Source organism: Mesoplodon mirus, assembly GCF_964341445.2.
Source record: "Mesoplodon mirus genome assembly, chromosome: 15".
NCBI classification, from domain to species: domain Eukaryota; kingdom Metazoa; phylum Chordata; class Mammalia; order Artiodactyla; family Ziphiidae; genus Mesoplodon; species Mesoplodon mirus.
This window is the reverse complement of record NC_138991.1, coordinates 41964244-41987577: the sequence shown is the minus strand read 5'-3', so window position 1 is coordinate 41987577 and position 23334 is coordinate 41964244. Positions and strand designations below refer to the sequence as shown.

General features: G+C 38.9%; 1 protein-coding gene across 7 annotated transcripts in view; it reads left to right on the top strand.

The window, feature by feature from the left end:
- Positions 1–23334, top strand: part of LOC309817127 (rab5 GDP/GTP exchange factor) — a 118508-nt gene that overhangs the window by 20608 nt on the left and 74566 nt on the right. For all 7 annotated transcript variants that reach the window (XM_082645119.1, XM_082645115.1, XM_082645117.1 and 4 more), the window contains exons 2-3: positions 6870–7055; positions 9612–9778. In XM_082645119.1, coding sequence (XP_082501245.1) covers positions 6877–7055; positions 9612–9778 — 346 coding nt within the window. In that variant the 5' untranslated portion in view covers positions 6870–6876. The remainder of the gene's footprint in view (positions 1–6869; positions 7056–9611; positions 9779–23334) is intronic.

Genomic DNA, 23334 nt, shown 5'->3' with positions numbered 1-23334 from the left:
CACAGGTGTAAAACAGAGTGAAGGTCATGGAGGCACAAAGCCTATGAGGCTTAGATTTGTGAAAAGGTAGGAGCAGAAGTTGGATAGAGGAGTATGAATGGAAGTTTCAGAAATATTAATTTGTCCAAAGTCACATTTCAGAGCTGGGATTTGAATGCAGATTTGACCGAACTCCATGTTCTCATGTGCACATCAAATTGGTCTTCATAGACACATAGCTATTATTTTTAAGTTTTCATCTTAACCTGTTGAGTTCTTAGTATATGCCAAGTAGTCCTCACAGCAATTCTATGTTTTTCTAACTCTCACATAGTACCTGGGCAAGTCTCTGAGTGCAGGTAATAGGCTCTACTGGAGCTGGCATAAGAAAAAAACAGTCAGGGATCAAGGGGTGTGTTTCAAAATCTGAGGGTAGGCAAGCAGCTAAACCTTAGCAAAGGATTGGAACTGAGAAATGGAAACCCCTCAGGACCTAGAGAGTATTTTTCTTCTGCCACTTTTCTCTGCTTCTTGTTGTATACCAGTCTGTTGTATCTGCAGACTGGTTTCTCAGACCACTTGTTGGAAGGTGGTCATGCCGCAACTTCTCCATCATTCAAGAAAACAGCCCAGACTTAGTCCCATTTCCAAAACTTCATTTTGGGTCAAGTGTCCACCTCTGGATCAATCAGCTATGGCCCTGCAGTGGTGGGGGAGGGGGGACTGCACCATATACAAACACGGCAGCTGACCTTTGTAGATTTGGGGAACAGTTCTCTGAGGAAAGGGAAGTTGCTGACACATGTGTTAGGTAGACTCCCTAAAATGTGTTCATTTTAGTAACAGACCTGTGCTATAGTCTTTGTAGTATAAAAAATTTTAAACTTACTGAATTGGTATAAGGAAAAAACAGATATTTCTTTTTGCCTACTCCTCTTGGAATTGAAGAAAGGGACCACAGTATATTGATGGTGAGATTAGCTCAGACTCTCAAAATAGTTTGATGGCACTCAGGACTTAGTACAAGTTTAGGCTCTTGTGATGTCCCTGCCACTTACTACCTTTTTGAACAAATCATAATTTCTCAGTCTCAGTGTCTTTATCTGTATTGTAATAGGAGAAAGTAGATGGCCTTTAAAGTTTCTTGACTTATTCTAGACTCTGGCTATATTTTGTTATTCTTCCTTTCTACCTCAGCCTCATTTACTAAATGATAAGTGCGTTAGATCTAAATCCTGTCCTTGGAGGGCTTTAATCTCATAGAGGCAATGAAGAGTATTTGTAAACGTGCAGGTCTCCCTGCCATGTCTCATTAGTTAACTCTTACAGACCCTACTGCCAGAGTGTGTTGCCATCCCTCCCCTTTCCATTCCCACTGTATTACCTCTATTATTATAACCTCTTACTGTATTTGTCTCTTGATCACTATCCCTGTCTCCTGTTCTGCACTTTTCCCCAATCCAAACTAGAAATTGCCTCTCAAATTAAAAAAAAAAAATCATACAGTAAAGTTGGATTTTGGGGGAGTATACAGTTCTGTGAATTAAAAAACATGTATAGATTTATGTAAACACCTCCATAATCAGAATACAGAACAGTTCTGTCACCTCTAAAAAAGTTCCTTGTGCTATTCCTTTATAGACACCCTCCCTCCAACCCTAATTCCTAACAAACCCTGATTATACAGTATGTAAAGTTTTTTCAAAAATATTTATTTTATTTACTTTATTTATTTATTTATTTTGGCTGCACCAGGTCTTATTTGCAGTATGTGGGATCTTCGTTGCAGCATGCGGGATCTTTAGTTGCGGCACGCGGGCTTCTTAGTTGCAGCATGCATGCGGGATCTAGTTCCCTGACCAGGGATTGAACCCGAGCCCCCTGCATTGGGAGTGTGGAGTATTACCCACTGGACCACCAGGGAAGTCCCTACAGTATGTAAACTGTTAAAACGGGCTTCATTCACTCATCATAAAGCCTTTGAGATTTCATCCAAGTTGTTGGGTATGTTTTTTTGTTGTTGTTGTCTTTGCTGAGTAGCATTCCATTGCATGGATGTACCACACAGTTTGTTTATTCATTCATCTATTGAAGGATATTTTGGTTGTTTCCATTTTTTAATGATCATAAATAATGTTATTAGAAACATTTTTGTATAGATTTTTGAGTGAACATCAGTTTTATTTCTCTGGAGGAAATAACTGGGAATAGGATTGCTGGGTTGTATGGTAAGTGTATTTAACTTTTTATGAAACTACCAGATTGTTTTCCATGGTGGTTGTACTATTTGCATCCCACTAGGAGGGTTCTAGTTGCTCTGCATCCTTGCTACCACTTGGTATTGTTCTTAATTTTAGCCATTCTAATAGGTGTGGAGTGAAATCTCATGGTGGTTTTAATTTACATTTCTCTAACGGATGATGATGTTGAACAACTTTTCATGTGCTTATTTGCCATGTTGTCAAGAACTGTGACTGACATGGGTTTTTACCCTCTTAAACGTAACAAGTTAGCCTGCCAGTTTCATGGATGCTGGCAGAAGTCACGAGACTCTGGAGTCAGAGACAAAGGACTTTATTATTCATTAGGCCATCAATAAAACAAGCTTCATCTCACATGGGCTACCCTTGCCCCCAAGTCCCATGGGGCTGGTGTCACAGCTGAGGAACCTAAGCCTAAGGAACCCAAATCCTTTATAATGGGCAGCTAACAAACCCACCTGACTTTTGACCTGGAGGGAAACATTATATCTATTTTACTTGACAGTAAACAAACTTGCCCTTTCTCTGGAGGGAGACAGTGATCTGTTCCTCCTGAGAATGTTAGATATACAAACATCCTTGAAGAGATAGTCTGTTACGAAGGCCTCTTGTACAGAAATGTTAGACACCCGTGGAGACTTGTCTCCCAATGTGTATATCTTCTTTGCATAAGTCTGTTCAAGTCTTTTGCCCATTTTTTTAATTGGGTGGTTTTTCTTTCTGTTGAGTTTTGAGAATTCTTAATATATTCTGGATGCAAGACCTTTGTCAGATATATGATTTGCGAGTATTTTCTCCCAGTCTGTAGTTTGTCTTTTCATTTTCCACGCAGTGTCATTGGAGAAGCAAAAGTTTTTAGTTTTGCTGCCAAGTTTGGGCCGCAGGTTCCAACCCTACTTCTGTGAGCTGTGGTTCCCACGTTGGTTCATTTTTCAGAGGCTTCGCAGTACTATTTTGATCTGTTTCCTGCATGTGTCAGTCTGAAACCTGTGCAGTGGTCTCTATTAGTGTGAATTTTAGTCTCTGATCCTGAATAGCATCAGACCCATGCACACATTTTCAGCTGGCTTTCTTGAGTTCTCCTGATTGATTCCTCCTGTATTTTTAAAGTTCTCTCGGGGCTCATCTTCTCTCCTCTGGGTGGAAAGCTGTGGAATTAGTTACCCCGCTCTGTCTTGTACTCCCATCACTGTCTAGGAGACTAGAGGGTGGGAAAAATGGATGGTTACCCTTCCTCCGAGTTTAGCTCCTGCAGTCTCTCATTCCAGCCGCTTCTGTGGACACCATGTGATTGCTCATGGCTCAAGAGAAGGAGGGAAAAAAAAGACAAGAAAATGGAGGGATTTTCTTATTTCCTCTCAGTGTTAGGAGTTCCCTTTCGCATTCTTTGAGCCAGAGCTAGAGGAGCTCTCTCTGTGCCCTGGTGTCCACTTCTGGGTTGGCTTGGTGATACTGGAGGGGAAAAAAGGGTAAACTCACCGAGGATTCAGTGATACACTGAATTCTGGTCTTCTTCCTTAATTCTTCTCCTCCCTTTTGCCTTTGAAAATCCTCAAAAATAGTGCTTAGCGCATGCCATCTAGGTTTTATAGCTGGACTACACCTGTGAAGTCTCTCTTCCCCACACCCTGCGGCTGCTCATGTCTGTCCTCATTTTTTTTTCTTATATTTATTTTTATCCTTGATTTCCTTCTCGGGGTCACCCATCTGCCTGCATACCTTAATGTTCAGCCGAAGATTGTTGTTTGTTCAAAGACTGAATTTGTGCACAAACATCTCTAGCCAGTAAGGCTTCCAATGTCTGGCCAACAGAGACTGTGCATACACACAGGAGATGTGAGAGAGCCAGTCGGTGGCTTGAAGTTTGAATGCATTCCTTGGTTCACACTTCGATCCATCAGCAGAGAGGAAGTTTTGTCTATCTTTATAGTTGATTTTGGTGGAGAGGATTTATTGTCCTCCTCACTTCATCATACTGGAAGACAGAACTCCACCTCTCAAGTTTTATGTCTTAAAATAGACACCTATCCTGATTTCCCCTTTTCACTGAAGCAACAATGCTGTAACCCAGACTCTTGCGTGCAGTTTTAAAAAGCCATCATAATTGAACTTCACATGTAACTGCTTCTGTTTACCTCCTACTTATACCACATCATTCATGTTCTGCATTTGCTGTCCTGTCTCTGAGTGCTTTGCAAAAGATGTTCTTCCTGTCCAGAATGTCTTCCCTCTTTTGTGTCATCGCTCCAAGACCCTCTAAGCCTCAACTCGAGGCTCTTGAAGGTCTACATCCCCCACCCTTCACTCCCTGGCCCAGGTGGTCTCTCCATGCTCCCTAAGTCAGAATGACCTCACCTTCTCCCACCGCCCCTCAGTTTCATAGCACTTTTCTCTTTTTCTTCATTGTTCATGCTGCCTGTGTTTTTGTTTATGAATTTTCACATCTAATAAAATGGAGATAATATCTACCTTGGTTTTTGTGAGAAATAATTATACTGAGTACCTGTCACAATATTAGGCATGTAGTGAGTGGTGGCAAACAGTAGGGCCTTGAATACCGTCTCAAGGAGTTTAAATTCTATTCTGATGCTTTAATTACACTTGTTTTCTTGGTGAATGTTAAATTATCTCATTTGGGACAAAGTATTCACTTTTATATCGTTGAAATGAAGTTGTCTTTTTGAGCCAAATGACATACTGTAGTAAGAACACAGAGTATTTCAAGAAGATTGTACTTTGTCCCTCAGGTTTAAAATGGTAGCAAATAAGAAGGATCTATTAGTCCCCCTTTTTTTTAATATTAAAATCCTTTTTTTTATTGTGGTAAAAAACACATAACATAAAATTTACCATCTTAACCATTTTTAAAGTGTACAGGGGCTTCCCTGGTGGTGCAGTGGTTGAGAATCTGCCTGCCAATGCAGGGGACTCGGGTTCGAGCCTTGGTCCGGGAAGATCCCACATGACACGGAGCAACTAAGCCCGTGTGCCACAACTACTGAGCCTGCACTCTAGAGCTCTCAAGTTACAGCTACTGAGCCCACGTGCCACAACTACTGAAGCCTGTGCGCCCTAGAGCCCGTGCTCCGCAACAAGAGAAGCCACCGCAGTGAGAAGCCCGCACACCGCAACGAAGAGTAGCCCCCGCTCGCCACAACTAGAGAAAGCCTGCGTGCAGCAATGAAGACCCAATGCAGCCATTAATTAATTAATTTTAAAAAAATAAAGTGTACAGTAGTGTTAACTATGTGCACTTTGTACAACAGATCTCTAGAACTTTTTTGTCTGGCAAAACTGAAACCCTATACCCATTGAACAGCAACTCCTCTTTGCCTCCCTTCCCCCAGCCCCTGGCAACCATCATTCTACTTTCTGGTTCTGAGAGTTTGACTAATTTAGATACCTCATGTAGGTGGAATAATGTCTTTGATTTGCCTTTTTGTGATTGGCTACTTGACGTAATGTTCTCAAGGTTCATCCATGTTGTAGCATGTGATAGGATTTCCTTCTTTTATAAGGTTATATAATATTCCATTGTATATACCATGTTTTCTTCATCCATTCATCCTGTGTTTATACATTCATCCTTTGATGGATATTTAGATTGCTTGGCTGTTGTGAATAATGCTGTGAATGTTGTGAATAATGCTTGAATGTTGTGAATAACAACTCTTGGCTGTTGTGAATAATGCTCAGTGAACATGAGTGTGCAGGTATGTCTTCAAGATCCTGTTTTCAGTTCTTTTGGGTGTATACCCAGAAGTGAGATTGGTGGATCATATGATAATTCTATTTCTAATTTTTTGAGGAACCACCATACTGTTTTCCCCAGTGGTTGTGCCATTTTACATTCCCACCAACTGTACACAAGAGTTCCAATTTCTCCACATCCTTGCCAACACTTGTTATTTTTGTTCTTTTTGATGATAGTCATTCTATCAGGTGTGTGGTGATATCTCCTTGTGGTTTTGATTTGCATTTACCTGATGATTAGTGACATTGAGCATCTTTTCACATGTTGGCTATTTGTACATCTTCTTTGGAGAATTGTCTATTCATGGCCTTTGCTAATTTTTAATTGGATTTTTGTTATTGTTGAGTTTTAGGAGTTCTTTACATATTCTGGATATTAACCTCTTATCAGATATATGGTTTGCAGATATTTTATCCCATTCTATAGGTTGCCTTTTCACTCTGTTGATTTCTTTCCTGTGTAGAAGTTTTTAAGTTTGATGTAGTCCCATTTGTGTATTTTTGCTCTTGATGCTTGTACTTTTGGTGTCATATCCAAGGAATTGTCTCCAAATCTAATGTTGTGAAGTTTTTCCCCTATGTTTTCTTCTAGGAGTTTTATAGTTTCATGTCTTCTGTTTAGGTCTTTAATCCAATATTAGTCCTTCTTAAAGTGTTTTTTATATTATTGGGCAGGAATAAGAAGTTTGTTCTTTAGTATGACAGTAATTTGCAATATTTAAACTTTCTTTTCCCCTCCTTCCCTCCCTCTCTCCTTTCTTCCATTATAGCTTGAAGATGATAGACTCATTTTTTTTTTCTTAATTGTTTGCTGTGAGTAGAATGATAGTGAATTCATTTTCAACAAAACTTTCTTGTTTGCTCTTTGATTAACAGGAAGAAGATGAGCCTTAAGTCTGAACGCCGAGGAATTCATGTGGATCAATCAGAGCTCCTATGCAAGAAAGGATGTGGTTATTACGGCAACCCTGCTTGGCAGGGTTTCTGCTCCAAGTGCTGGAGGGAGGAGTACCACAAAGCCAGGCAGAAGCAGATTCAGGAGGATTGGGAACTAGCAGAGCGGTAAAAGGACTTAACTAGGGGTGGTTTAACAGTGATATAACTGGATACATAGCTCTGTCATTGTCAGAATACATTTTTTTCTTCTGTTTTGATCTGTCAGCAAGTCAGTTTAATATTAAGAGAAATGAATTTTTTCCCCTCATTCAGTGTTAAATGAGTAGCTTTCAGTGATTTCTTTACTTTGTCTTTGTCTTAACTTTTAATTGTTCTGTGTTTGGGATGCGTTAGTCTTAGTTCTCTAATAAAGACAGTAAGCTCCTTGGAGTGGAAGAATGGAGATAAACATATTTTGTGGTGAAGATTAAATGAGGTTACTGCACATGACTTTCATCAAGCATTATTTTCCTCGTTCTTTTAATATATCCAGCATGGCATCTGGCACAGTGATAAGCACATAATAATAGAAACCTGTTGATTTGTATATATAATCCTTACATTATGGAAATTTAACTTTTCTTTTAAAAAATGGCATTTGTTAGTATTATGCAGAAATATGATTATGATAAAAATTAAAACATAGAATGTCTAGTGAGCATAGGAACTAATAAAATACCATGAATAATGTTAATCCTTTACCAAAGCATCCTAGAAACTGTGAAGCTTCTCAGTAAAAGAAAGACTGATCTCTGACAGCTTTTGCTAGTTTTTTTTATATTTAATCAGGTATGTTTGTTGAGTGATTACTTTGCTACCATCTGTGATGAACTCAGTATTATAAAGTACACTTGCTGCTTTCAGTGACTCCATAGTCAGTCAAAGAGAGAAAATATAGACATAGAACATTAACTATTTCTTTGGGTTTCCCATTGCATTCCTGATATTCTCTGTAGCTGATCCTATTTTAGAAAGAAAGTAGAGGCCACTAGGCATGAATTCCCTTAGCTTTCTCCCTTGTTATCAAACTGTACTAGTGTCTTTATATTAACTTCTGTTTTGTCTCAGAGAAAGATGTGTCCCTATTCCATTCTCACACCAACACCTCTACCTGTGATTTTGTTGCTGTTTCTTACTGCTTCCAATTGCAACCTTGCTTGAGATTTCCTGCAACACTTTCTCATATTTGAACAGGCATGAGAATCACCTGGAAAGCTTGTAAAAATGGTGATCACTGAACCTCACCCTCAGAATCTCGGACTCTTGTAAGTTGGGAGTGAGGCCTGAGAATTTGCATTTTAACAAGTTCCCAGGTGATGTTGATGCTGCTGTCTGGGGAATCCACTTTGAGAACCATAGTTCTATAGATAGCCTTTGAGACTTACTATAAATACCTCAAATTCAGCTGGTCCAAGGCCAGATTTCTTGCTTTTATTTACTCTAATCCCCACTCCCAGCAGTTCCTCCTAACCCTCCTCCGGTATCAATTAACGACATCACTATTTATTCAGTTGGCTAAAAAACATTAGTCATTATTAATTTCTTCTTCACCTCCCACACTGTTTACAACTAATTAAGCAAGTTCTGCTTATTCTAGCTAAGAGAAGTGTTTTGAATTTCATCCTTTCCTATTTTCCAGGTTCTTATTTCTCTCACTTAAATCTTTGTAATATATTCTTAATTATTGTCTCTGTCCCTAGTCTCTCTGCCCCTCAAGTTGTCACACAGCTACCTGCATTACCTTTAAAACACAGATCATGGGCCTCCCTGGTGGCGCAGTGGTTGAGAGTCCGCCTGCCGATGCAGGGGATACGGGTTCGTGCCCCGGTCTGGGAGGATCCCATATGCCGCGGAGCGGCTGGGCCCGTGAGCCATGGCCGCTGAGCCTGTGCGTCCGGAGCCTGTGCTCCGCAACGGGAGAGGCCACAGCAGTGAGAGGCCCGCGTACAGCAAAAAAAAATAATAATAATAAAAATAAAATAAAACACAGATCAGATAATGGTAACTTACTGGATTATAGTCTTTCTTGGTTCCCCACCACATGATGAAATCCAGGATTATAGCAGGCTTGGCAGTCAAGGTTTCTTACCATCTGGTGCCTAACTGTACATCCAGCATCATAGTCCATCACACCGTCAGTGATCTGACTACGTTGAATGAACTTGGTCCACAACAAAAGCCACATCCTTCACATTTGTAGTACCTTCTTCCTGGAATGCCCTTTTACTTGGCGGAGTCCTCTTGATCCTTCTAAGATTGGCCTAAATGTCACCATTATAAAACCTTCTTGGACTCCTTCAGCAGATTTAGTTTATTTTTTCCTATGTTCTCATAGCACTTGGGTTTTGCTCTCTACTATAGGCACTGTTACATTATGTGGTAATTATTTACTTGTCTTTTTCTCTCTTCCAACCTTGAGGTTGTCAGGGAAAAGGACTAGACTTTATTTGCTTTATGTAACACTAGTACAATTGCTGAATGAACATGATCCACGGAGAAGTCCCTTTTGAAGTTTGTAGTAGCACATAGGAGAGCTTCCTATCAGAGACCTCAGACCTGTTTGGTGTATTTAGCTTCTAGTTCTACAAATTTTAGATCCCCAGTTCATTGAGTTATTACCTTTAGATACAAGGAGAACTTGGAGAATATCAGGGTTAAACTTAACCTCTTCTTGAATTACAGACTACAGCGGGAGGAAGAAGAGGCGTTTGCCAGCAGTCAGAGCAGCCAAGGGGCCCAATCCCTCACATTTTCCAAGTTTGAAGAAAAGAAAACCAATGAGAAGACCCGCAAGGTTACCACAGTGAAGAAATTCTTCAGTGCTTCATCCAGGGTTGGATCAAAGAAGGGTAATTTTCTGATTCTCTTTTTTCTTTTGTGCCCAAAGAGATATAGAGTAGATCCACAGTGTATGTGGGCTCAGCTTACTAATTTCTGTAAACGTTCAGAGAATATCAGCGCAGACTTGAGATGTTGGGTTTGAGGTGCAGATGACGTATGAAATCTCTTTGGTTGGAGGACGTTGTGTTTTAGAGAACTTATTTACTCTATAAGAGGAATAAAGGTAATTGAAATATGTAGTTTTGTTTATAAAATTCATTCCCATCCCATCTGTTTGGATGTTTTATTTTTTGTGCCTTTAATTTTTGGATATTGGTTTATTCTCCTTTGTTTAATATCCTCACTATCCATACCTTATCAGAAATGACTGTTTCTAGGCTTAAAGTTGTCTAAAAAAGAAGTTTTCTGAGAGCTTATTAGAGAGACAGCCTGTGTGTTGAGGAAATACTATGTAGAGAACATGTAGGAAAAGGCTCACTTTTGTATGTACTTGACCTTATTCATCCTACTTCTTAAAATTCCATATTAAACAAGCAGGAAGATTCTCACTAGTGAGCAGATAGGCTAGTTGAAGTGGCCTAGCAGGAAGCAAGAAAGAATGTCTGTTGTTAGGGCTTAGTCTCTGAACCTTTATGTTGGTAATCAGAGCTATGCAGTAAATTTGAAACGGTGAGGGATACTGGGAACCAACACGGATGCTATCGGTACAGCTGTTCTCTTAGACACTCCCTTGCACCCCCTCACCCCCTGCCCCCCAACCTGGGGTAATTGTCATGAGATTTTTGGTCTGCTTAAAGCAAGGGGCATCATAATATCGCACCTTAAAAAATTAATAATAATAATAATAATACACCTTAAGATCTTTTCTGGTCTTTCGGATTTAATGACTATTGTATTTTTGTTTTATTAAAAGGAACAATTGCTTATCTAAAAACACAGCACTTCTCTTTAATAGAGGCAAACCTTTAAACAATCTTTTTGTTCACGTGATTAATTTGGAGTTGTTCTTGGTTGGCTGTCACTCAGCAGTTTTCTCTACAGTAGTAAGAAGAAATAATCAGTACCTGTTAGAGATTAAATGTATTTGATAAGAATGTATTTGGCTCATGATTTATTTATTAAAAGATAGTGTAGTAGGGTGATTAAAACCGTAAGCTTTGCAGTCACCCTGGTTTGAGTCCCAGCTTTGCAGTTTGCTAGCTGTGTGACCTTAAGCAAGCTAATCTCTTTAAGCCCTGTCTATTCTGAGGGACAGTAATACCTATCATAGGCATGTCTTGAGGATTAAATGAGCCGATGTGTGTACAGAGTTCAGCGCAGTACCTGACACACATAGTTAATCTCCAGTAAGTGTTAGCTACTTTAAAATGCCTGTTGTTTTTCTGACAAAATTATCTCTGCTGGTAAGGAGCACAAAGGTATTGATCAAAGCCATTCATTCCTATTTAGCTTAAATTCTGTTTCCTGCTTTGAGAAAGTCTCATTAACCTTATGAATTTATAGATGTATGGTGAAATGGTGTATGACAACAGATGAAATAGTAAAGAAATTGTAGAACCATCAGCTGTAACTGCCACATTTTACAGATGACAGTATGAAAGTCCATAAATGTTAACTAATTTACCCAGGGTCATTTAATGAGTTGATGTATTAGACCTCAGGTCTCCTAACTCCTGGTTAAGCTTTTTTCCATTATATCCCTTGGCCTTGAAATACGTGTTTTTATCTATAACTATATCTGTGTCTGTATCTAGATAATGAAGTTTCTATTACTGAAGTGCTTAATAGTCACATACATTCATTGACTATACTTGGCAATTAAAAAAAATCATGTCCTAAGACCTTCTGTACAGTATACGTTATATTATGGAGAGAAGATTTGTACTTTAAAAGAAAAATTTCAAGTGATTTTTATCTTAAAAACTTTTATGTGGAATAGTTCTTACCTTTTTTCTTCTCTTTAGAATGATCGATTTTTGCTTTATATTTTTTTGATCTTTAGCTGTTTTTTTGTCTGTAGAAAGCATATGGTGAGAAAGACCTCAAAGCGTTGGGGAAAAAATTGATGTGTGTGCATGAGAAAAGAGGGTGCTGCTGGATCTTTGTTTCACAGATTACGTTTGTAACTCTGCCAGGCGAACTGTGCATTTCAGGCTGATAATTTGTTTGGCCTTTGCATGTGGATAAAGTTAGCCTATACTAAATGCAGTTTTAATTTATTGACTCTAGACTACAATAAACCTTTTGTGTTCTGTATTCTTTATTTCACTTTGTTAATCCAAGATGTCCTTGCTCTTAGTATTTTACTTGCTTCTATTGGTAGCATGAAAGAAAGCTCTTAAGCCAGGGCAGGTTGGTAGTATATAGAAGACAAATAACCTTCTAAGGGATTTGAAAACTATTTTAACTTCCTGTTAGAATTGGCTGTCCCTCCAGAGGAGGTAAATGGAACAGCTTGATTGTAAAGACTCAGAGAATTTACTTTTAGTTCTTTACTCTCCAAACTAAGGTTGAGTGAGCTATAGTTTAGAGTAAATCATAGGGGGTCAGCCAAGTCGAAGTACTTGCTCATATGTTCCAAAATGCCCTTTTCTTTCGGAGCTCAAATAGACGTTGTCACCCAGAGTAGACTCTTGTGTATATCTTTTACAAACTAATCTAAAAGCAGTGCTCTAAGGAGGAATATCTTTTCTTTTTTTAGAATTAAAATACCAATCTTTCTACTCAGACCTTAGAGTCTAAATACTATTCTTCACTGAAGTGAATTAAGGTTCCTTGGAGAAATGACTGATTCTGGAACTTGAGCTGGGAAAGAAGGGCCCCTCAGAAATGTTGGGGACAGGTCAAAGGCCCAGAAGTCAGCATGAATGGGTTCCCTCTGGCCAAAGACAATAAATGGAGTGTAAATGAATAAAACAATCATTCATTACTCCGTCCAACTAATAAAATAGATAAATAATTAAATACAGAAGAGGAGAACCTTACCATAGAATCTTGACTAATAAATAGGAGTGATGGAGACAGAAAATCACCATCTTGTAGTCATCCTAATAAGAATTGATTCAGACAAGTTTCATCAGTGTGGATGCTAAGTCTGGGATGAGAGGAGGGGGTTTCCCGAGGAACAAGTTATGAACATGATCTCAAATTAACTCCCACAACTTATTATTAATTCCAAGTAGAGAAATGTCAGCTACATAAGGATGGGGGGAAATGGACATCCTGTGCCTCTAGATATGATACTTAGAGAAGAACACAACGTGAATTGTGTAATATTTAAGCTGAAAATTTATAACCTGAAATCCAGTCATGAGGAAACAGTAGAGAAACCCAAATTGAAGTGCACTGAATAAAATAAACTGGCCTGTATTCTTCAAAATTGTCAGTGTCATAAAAAAACAAAGGAAGTCTGGGGAACGTATCTAGATGAGAGGAGACTAAGTATACATGACCACTAAATGAATGTGTGACCCTCAATTTGATCCTGTGTAAAAAACAAATACTTCTGGGGCTTCCCTGGTGGTTCAGTGGTTGAGAGTCCACCTGCCGATGCAGGGGACATGGGTTCATGCCCCGGTCCGGGAAGATCCCACATGCCGTGGAGCCTCTGGGCCCGTGAGCCATGGCCACTGAGCCTGCGCGTCCAGAGCCTGTGCTCCGCAGCGGGAGAGGCCACAACAGTGAGAGGCCCGTGTACCGCAAAAAAAAACCCCCAAAACACAAAAAAAACCATACTTTTTTTCAATAACTACCGTTAGCAACAGAATATTCTTGTTGCTGAGAAATACTCATACTAAGGGGTAAAGCGCATGAAACATACAATCTAATCTGAAAAAATTTAGAAAAATAATACACACAGACATGGAACAAAATGTTAAAATTTTATAAATCTGGATAAAGGGTATAAAGGAATTCTTTGTAACATTCTTGTAGATTTTCTGTAAATTTGAAGTTATTTCAAAATAAGATTTAAAAAACAAAACAAGGGCTTCCCTGGTGGCGCAGTGGTTGAGAGTCCGCCTGCCAATGCAGGGGACATGGGTTCGTGCCCCGGTCCGGGAAGATCCTACATGCCGTGGAGTGGCTGGGCCCGTGAAACATGGCTGCTGAGCCTGCACGTCCGGAGCCTGTGCTCCGCAGTGGGAGAGGCCACAATGGTGAGAGGCCTGCGTACCGCAAAAATAAATAAATAGATAGATAGATAGATAAATAAATAAAACAAAACTATAATCCTCTTACACTCAGTGATATCCCAAGACCCAAATTTCAGATGTTAATTAAGTTGAAGCATAGTGTTAATTACATCATTTGAAGAATTACTAATGAATTGCTGCTTTAATCTTGTGGGCCTCTTTGGTACTTAGATGAAACTGAAGTAATGATTCCCCAGGTTGAATTTGGAACCAGTTTTTTAATTGTGCCTGTTTTTACAATCATTTCTCAGGTACACTCAGCTTGATTGCCTTTTCTTGTCTACTCCAAAAATTTTTTTATCTTGTAAAATCATCTTTTATAATGTTTTGAATATAATGTATTTGAAACATGATCAGTTTCTGACTTTCACTGATAAGGACGATGAGAAAATTTCTCCCTGAACCAAATATGTGGTTTCTTTTATTTTACAATACCAACTGGATATCCAGCAAGTCAGTCCTGTTCTGACCCCAACTACGCAGAGTCAGCACAGACTCCATAGGTTAAGGGCTGGACCCCACAAGACTGCCCCCACCTCAGATGCCAGTTGCAATCCCCAGGAGTGGGGACACCCGTACTTCTAACCAACCAGCTGTAAATCGGGGGTTCCCACAACCTTCTCCTTAGGTTTGATAATTTGTTAGAACTGTCTCAGGAAGACAGTTTGTTTATGCTTATGGGTTTATTAAAGAATACAACTCAGGAACAGCCAAATGGAAGGGAGATGCATAGGGCAAGATAGGGGAGGGGGGCACCAAGCTTCCATGCCATCTGGGCATTTGCTCCCAGCACCTCGACGCGTTCATCAATGTAGAAGCTCCCCAAACCTTGTCATATAAGGGTTTTTATGGAGGTTTCATTTTGTAGGCATGGCTGATCAAATCATTGGCTATTGGTGATTGAAAATATCCATCCCTGGGCCAAAAACCAAATATATATATTTTTTATTATACTACAGACTATCTGCCTTTTAGTCCATATTATATATCTATAGTCAAAACAGCTGAAAAAGTCAGAAGAACTATAATATTCTACTAAGTTGTCCTTATTCTATTTGGATAATCTGAGAAACGTGGGATTTTCAGTACATTTTTTTAACATTGAGATACAAAATATGTTTTTAGTACTAAAATGGTGTTAACCATCTTTACTACATCACGCTCTTTTTTTTTTTTTTTTTTTTTTTGCGGTACACGGGCCTCTCACTGTTGTGGCCTCTCCCGTTGCGGAGCACAGGCTCCGGACGCACAGGCTCAGCGGCCATGGCTCACGGGCCCAGCCGCTCCGCGGCATGTGGGATCTTCCCGGACCGGGGCACGAACCCGTGTTCCCTGCATCGGCAGGCGGACTCTCAACCACTGCGCCACCAGGGAAGCCCCACTCTCTATTTTGATATTGACATTTTTAGGTTGTGTTTACTCTTTCACAGCTATCCTTCAAATAGCCTTTTTGTTGAAGATTTTGCTTTTATAAATTTATTTATTTATTTTTGGCTGCATTGGGTCTTTGTTGCTGCACGTGGGCTTTCTCTAGTTGTGGCGAGAGGGGGCTACTCTTTGCACAACCGCGAGCGGTGTGTAGGCTTCTCATTGTGGTGGCTTCTCTAGGCGCATGGGCTTCTGTAGTTGTGGCACACGGACTCAGTAGTTGTGGCTCACGGGCTCTAGAGTGCAGGCTCAGTAGTTGTGGTGCACGGGCGTAGTTGCTCTGTGGCATGTGGGATCTTCCCGGACCAGGGCTTGAACCCGTGTCCCGTGCATTGGCAGGCGGATTCTTAACCACTGCGCCACCAGGGAAGCCCTCTTGAAGATTTTGCTTTTATAGGTTTACTTTATTGAAGATTTAATTTGATTTAATATGTCATCTGGCTTGCAGACAGCCTTACGTAGTAGGTGCTCAGTTGATACCCATTGCTTTTTTTGATTGATTGATTGATTGATTGATTGATTGCCGTACGTGGGCCTTTCACTGCTGTGGCCTCTCCTGTTGTGGAGCACAGGCTCCGGGCGCGCAGGCTCAGCGGCCATGGCTCACAGGCCTAGCCGCTCCACGCCATGTGGGATCTTCCCAGACCGGGGCACGAACCCGTGTCCCCCACATCGGCAGGCAGATTCTTAACCACTGCGCCACCAGGGAAGCCCTCGTTGCTTAATTTAAACAGGAATGAATATGCTGTAATGATAGGAGGGAATTATGGTGTGACTGTGAAGAACTTGGGCTTGGTCGTCAAACGGATCTGGATTCAAATCCCAGCTTTTCTTCTTAACCTGTGTATGTTTCATGTAAATGACTTAACCTCTAACCTCATTGATAATTCCACCTACCTAACAAAAAAATTTTATTGGTGTGTACATTCATTATTTCATACGGTTTCAGGAATATAACAAAATTGTTAAGGGTTGATGAGAACGTGGAGTAAAGCACAGTGTCTGCCATGTAGAAAATTGTCATTGAATGATAGCTTAAACATTATAATTCAAGAGCACATTTTGTTCTGCTGTCAAGACTTTTTAAGTTGAGTGTTTGGATTGGGAAATGGAAAACTTGATAATCATAACAGACTGGCTATACTTGAAATACAAGATTTGCTTCTGTATTAAAAACACAGGGCTATTTAGACTACTTATATTTAATGAAATTTTTGGTAAGATGGAGCTTAAACCTACCATTTTGCTCTGTTTTCTGTTTATCCCATCTGGATATAATTCTTTCTCTCCTCTTTTCTTGCCTTCTTTTTGTGTTTTGTGGGGTTTTTTTAAAATTATAAATTTATTTATTTTTGGCTGCGTTGGGTCTTCGTTGCTGCGTGCAGGCTTTCTGTAGTTGCAGAGAGTGGGGGCTACTCTTCCGTTGTGGTGCGCGGGCTTCTCATTGTGGTGGCTTCTTTTGTTGTGGATCACGGGCTCTAGGTGCGCGGGCTCAGTAGTTGTGGCTCACGGGCTCTAGGGCACAGGCTCAGTAGTTGTGGTACACGGTCTTAGTTCCTCTGCAGCATGTGGGATCTTCCCGGACCAGGGCTTGAACGCGTGTCCCCTGCATTGGCAGGCGGATTCTTAACCACTGCGCCACCAGGGAAGCCCTTAAGTAAATTTTTGAATGAGAAAATGTCTTCTATAGTTGCCCACATATTTGCTATTGCTGATACTCTTTGTTCCTGGCTAGTAGGAAAAATGAATTATTTCCTGTCATGTGTGCTCAGGAGATTGTTCTGCCCACTCCTTTACCCAGTTGTGGGTTGTTTTCTCACGTGCATGTGCAGTACTCAGTCAGAGACTCAAGGGAACCCCTCTGCAGTTATCTGGAGATTTTTCTTTGCAGCCCATCCCCTATGTGTTTTGCCACGCAAATTCTAGCAACTTGGGCCTTCTTGAGCTCTAAGTATTGTTTCCCCAATTCAGCAAGTCTGCTAGGCTCTGTTTGAGCTGCCTCTCCCTGTGCCAAGGCCTAAAAACTCTACCTGCAGTGAGCTGGGGCACTTGTAGGATTTACCATGTTTGTCCCCTTCTCTCCGGGGTTACTCTCCCCGCTGCCTGTTGGCCAGTGTCTGAAAACCATTTTTTCATATGTTTTGTCTGATTTTTCTAGTTGTTAAGGCAGTAGGGTAAACCTAATCCCTGTTGTTCCATCACGACTAGGAGTGGAATTTATCAGATTGAGTGAAAGATTAAATTCCAAGTATTAAAGAATTTTTTCTAATTGTACAGGGTGTCAAATATAATTTTAGGTTTTCCGTATTGGTAAAAAGAAGTTTCAGAAAAGATGTGCCAGTTTTTGAGTTAAATTGTGCCTTATTTGCTTAAAAAAAAAAAAAAAGGTCGTACATCCAAATGGCTCAAAAATAAAAGGTATATATGGTCCCTCACCCATCTGGTTCCCAGCCACTACCACCATCCTTCCCCCATATTCAGACAACTTTTGTTACTAGTTTGTGTATCATTCTTTTGTTTTCATTTATAAACACAATTTGTTCTTATCCCAATCCTCCTATTTTACATAAAAGCACACTACGGATACCCTGCTTTTTTAGCTTAGCAATATATTTAAGAACTCTTTCCTTATCAGTACATAAAAAGGATACTTTAAAAATTTTTTAAATTATCCTTTAAATTAAAGCTACATAATATTCCACTTTATGGATTAAGCCAAAGTTTGTTTAGTCCCTTAGTAGTGGCCATTTATGCCATCTTCAGACCTCTGCTTTTACAAGTACTAAAATGGGTAGCCTTGTACATATTTCATTTTGTACATGTGCAATTATGTCAGTGGAAAATTTCTCAGAAATGGAATTGTTGGGTCATAGGATAAATGTATTTTTAACTTTGATGGTTTTTGCCAAATTGCATTCCATTGCAGGTATGTCATTTTACATTCCTACCTCCATAGTATAAGTGCCTTTTCCCCTATATCCTCATCAACATCAAACTTCAGAGTTTTGCCGACTTGTTAATTTTTAAAATGCCGTCTAATAATAGTTTTTTTTCTTTGTCTTTTTTTTAATCTTATTGGAGTATAATTACTTTACAATGTTGTGTTAGTTTCTGCTGTACAACAATACTAGTAGGTTTAATTTGCACATTTGTTATCGTGTGTGAGATTGAGTATATTTCCTATGCTTAAGATCCATCTATGTTTCCCTTCTGTGCAGTGTTAATATTCTTCACTCATTTTTCTACTGAGCCGTTGGATTTTTCTTCCTCTATATTTATAGGAGTCCTTGTATATTAGGGAGAACAGCCCTTCATGATGTAGCTTACAAACATTTTTTCCAGTTTGTTGTCTGACTTTTGACAGCATTTTTAGCCATACATATAGTGTGTTTTTATGTGCCCTTCTTCTGTTCTTTACGTTTTCTTTTAATATGATTGAATTCTTTTAGGGCATCTACATTTTTTTTCATAACTTAAAAAAAAGTTTTTCTTTAATTTAATTTTATTTATTTATTCATTCATTCGGCTGCACCAGGTTTTAGTTGTGACACTTGGGATCTTTTAGTTGGGGCACTCGGGATCTTTTAGTTGCAGCATGCAGAATCTTCATTTGTGACATGCAGGCTCTTAGTTGCGGCATGTGGGATCTAGTTCCCTGATCGGGGATCGAACCTGAGCCCCCTGCATTGGGAGCATGGAGTTTTAACCACTGGACCACCAGGGAAGTCCCAGGGCTTCTCCATTTTGAACCATAGTTAGGAAGCACCTGATACTTTAGAAGATAGGCAGATACGTGATTTGGAAAGATAACTATAAAGTGCAGTTTTGATCTGCTAACTACTTAATGTCAGTATGCAGTTTAGAGGGGAAAAGGGGGGTTTTTTTGTTTATTTTTTCATATTCTTGTCCATTACGGTTTATTACAGGATATTGAATTTCGTTCCCTGTGCTATACATTATATCCTTGTTGTTTATTTTTATATATAATAGTTTGTATCTGCTAATCCCAAACTCCCATTTCATCCCTCCCTCACCCTCTACCCACTTTGGTAACCATAAGTTTGTTTTCCATGTCTGTGAGTCTGTTTCTGTTTGGTAAATAAGCTTATTTGTGTCATACTTTAGGTTCCACATATAAGTGATATCATATGGTATTTGTCGTACTCTTTCTGACTTACTTCACTTAGTATAATAATCTCTAGGTCCATACATGTTACTGCAAATGGCATTCTTTCTTTTTTATGGCTGAATAGTATTCCATTGTGTATATACACCACTTCTTTATCCACTCATCTGTTGATGGACATTTAGGTTGCTTCTGTCTTGGCTATTGTACATAGTGCTCCTGTGAACATTGTGGTGCATGTATCTTTTTGAATTACAGTTTTGTCTGGATATATGCCCAGGAGTGGGATTGCTGGATCATATGGCAACTCTATTTTTAGTTTTTTGAGGAACCTCCATACTGTTTTCCATAGTGGCTGCATGAATTTACATTTCCACCAACAGTATAGGAGGGTTCCCTTTTCTCCACACCCTCTCCAGCATTTGTTATTTGTAGACTTTTTAATTGAATTTTTTTTTTTTTTTTTTTTTTTGGCCACACAGTGCTGCATGCAGGATCTTAGTTCCCTGACCAGGGATTGAACCTGTGCCCCCTGCAGTGGAAGCATGGAATCCTAACCACAGGACTGCCAGGGAATTCCTGTAGACTTTTTAATGATGGCCCTTCTGACTGGTGTGAGGTGGTTCCTCATTGTACCTGTTGCATTTCTCTAATAATTAGCAATGGTGAGCATCTTTTCATGTGCCTTTTGGCCATCGTGTTTGTCTTCTTTGGAGAAATGTCTGTTTAGGTCTTTTCCCCATTTTTTGATTGGGTTGTTTGTTTTTTTGTTACTGAGTTGTATGAGCTGTTTGTATATTTTGGAAATTAAGCTCTTGTCAGTTGCTTTGTTTGCAAATATTTTCTCCCAGTCCGTAGGTTGTCATTTTGTGCCTTTTGGTTTCCTTTGCTGTGCAAAATATTATGGGTTTGATTAGGTTCCATTTGTTTATTTTTGCTTTTATTTCTATTGCCTTGGGAGACTGACCCAGGAAAACATTGGTGCGATTTATGTCAGAGAATATTTTCCCTATGTTCTATTCTAGGAGTTTTATGGTGTCATGTCTTACACTTAAGTCTTAAAGCCATTTTGAGTTTATTTTTGTGTATGGTGTGAGAACGTGTTCTAACTTCATTGATTTGCATGTGGCTGTCCAGCTTTCCCAACACCACTTGCTGAAGAGACTATCTTTTCTCCATTGTATATTCTTGCCTCCTTTGTCTTGGTTTTGTTTTGTGTGTGTGTGTGTGTATGTGTGTTTGTTTTGTTTATTTTGTGGCTGCACTGCTTGGCATGTGGGATCTTAGTTCCCTAACCAGGGATTGAACCCATGCCCCCTTCAGTGGAAGCGTGAAGTCTTAACCACTGAACCACCAGGGAAATCCCTCTTGCCTCCTTTGTCGAAGATTAATTGACTGTAGGTGTGTGGGTTTATTTCTGGGCTCTCTATTCTGTGCCATTGATCCATATGTCTGTTTTTGTGCCAGTACCACACTGTTTTGATTACTCTAGCTTTGTAGTATTGTCTGAAGTCTCAGAGGGTTATGCCCCCAGCTTTGTCCTTTTTACTTAGGATTGCTTTGGCAGTTCTGGGTCTTTTATGGTTCCATATAAATTTTAGGATTTTTGTTCTAGTTCTGTGAAAAATGTCTTGGATAATTTGATAGGGATCACATTAACTCTGTAGATTGCTTTGGGTAGTATGGCCATTTTAACAATATTAATTCTTCCAATCCAAGAGCATGGGATATCTTTCCATTTGTTTGAATTATCTTCAGTTTTCTTTATCAGTGTTTTATAGTTCTCAGCATGTAAGTCTTTTACTTCCTTGGTCAGGTTTATGCCTAAGTTTTTTTGTTTTTGTTTTTGTTTTTTTGATGTGATTTTAAAGGGTTTTTGTTTGTTTGTTTTTACTTTTCTGATATTTCATTGTTAGTGTAAAGAAATGCAACAGATTCCTTTATGTTAATCCTGTATCCTGCTACCATGCTGAATTTGTTTATCAGTTCTAGTAGTTTTTGTGTGGAGTCTTCAGGGTTTTCTGTGTATAGTATCATGTCGTCTGCATATAATGACAACTTTACCTCTTCCAATTTGGGTACCTTTTATTTCTTTTTCTTGTCTGATTTCTGTGGACAGGACCTCCAATACTATGTTGAATAGAAGTGGTAAGAATGGGCATCCTTGTCTTGTTTCAGATTTTAGCAGAAAGGCTTTCAGCATTTCACTGTCGAGTATTATGTTGGTTGTGGGTTTGTCATAAATAGCTTTATTATGTTGAGATATGTTGCCTCTATAGCCATTTTGGTAAGAGTTTTTATTGTGAATAAATGTTGAATTTTATCAAATGCTTTTTCTGTATCTGTTGAGATGATCATGTGGTTTTGTCTTTTCTTTTGTTGATGTGGTGTATCACATTGATTTGTGTACGTTGGAAAAGGGTTTTTTTGAAGTGAGAGGCGGAATCTTTAGTTTGACCTATGTAGTTAAGGTATATTTTTACATGATCTGTGTGTGTTTGTCTCACTTGAATAAACCAGTCACTCTAATAGGTGTAATGCTTTTATTATCTTAAAACTTTATTGCCACTACATCATTAAAATGTATTTCAGATACTAAAGTTCAAAAAATAAGATTGTAAGAAATTACTCTGAAACAGATGCACAGACGTAGAAACAAACTTATGGTTACCAAAGGAGAAAGGGGGTAGGGGAGGAATAAATTAGGAGTTTGGGATTAGCAGATACAAACTATTGTATATAAAGTAAACAAGGTCCTACTGTATAGCACAGGGAACTATATTCAATATCCTGTAATAAACCATAATGAAAGAATATGAAAAAGAATATATTTATATGTATATATAACTGAATCACTTTGCTGTACACAAGAAACTAACACAGCATTGTAAATCAACTATACTTCAGTTAAAAAAAAGGATATTGCTCTGAGAAAGCATGTAATAGGTTGATTTTAATACCTACAAAAGGTACTTTTTCTTCCTAACTATCTTTTTTTGTGTGTGTATAGAAAAGGATCATGGGTATATGAGATACTTTAATTCCTTTCAGGTATTGCATTAGAGAGCACAATTCAAAATCAGGAGGCTTAGAAGGTGATCAGAAACCAAGTAATATTTCATGTTTTCTGAGAGCACTTACCCTATTACAACACCCTTATCTCTGTTATGTAAAGGTCTTATTTTCCTTTCAGTATATTTATTTGAAGAGGGCAAAGAGTTGTGTGGCCAACTGATTGGACAATTTTTTTTTTTTTTTTTTTTGCTTCTCTTGCCTCTGCTCTGTCATGGTCACTGTACTACTTTGGATGCATACTTTCACTTTGAGCAGTATGACTTGAAGTTTGAATGGTGGGTAAATAATTGTTCATCTCCACATAAATAAATTAGCCTTTGCCTTTTTGGCAAATCAAGTGGATTTGGGAAGGTTGTCTAGCATAAGTAATCTATAATTTTTGTGCTTCTACTGATTGTTATTTTACATGTTGACTGGTTTTGTAAATTCATGCAGACTTTGAGAGAGTTCAAGATAGCAGTGCCATTTCAGTGTTAATGTTAACAAATATATAGATCAAAGCATGATATATTTTGGCTAAGAAGATACTGATAGAGCACCTTTATTTGAATAGGAGTATCTTTTAGATATGTAGTTTTATCTAATTGTACTTCCTACTCATAAAATAGATTTAGCTTACTTTAAGGAAAATCCAAACATTTAAACATAAAATAATTTAAATTCAAGTTTAACTTTGATTTAGCATAATTTAAATAATCTTAAATTAGATACTGAAAGTAATTCCATGCATGGCTCTTCTGTG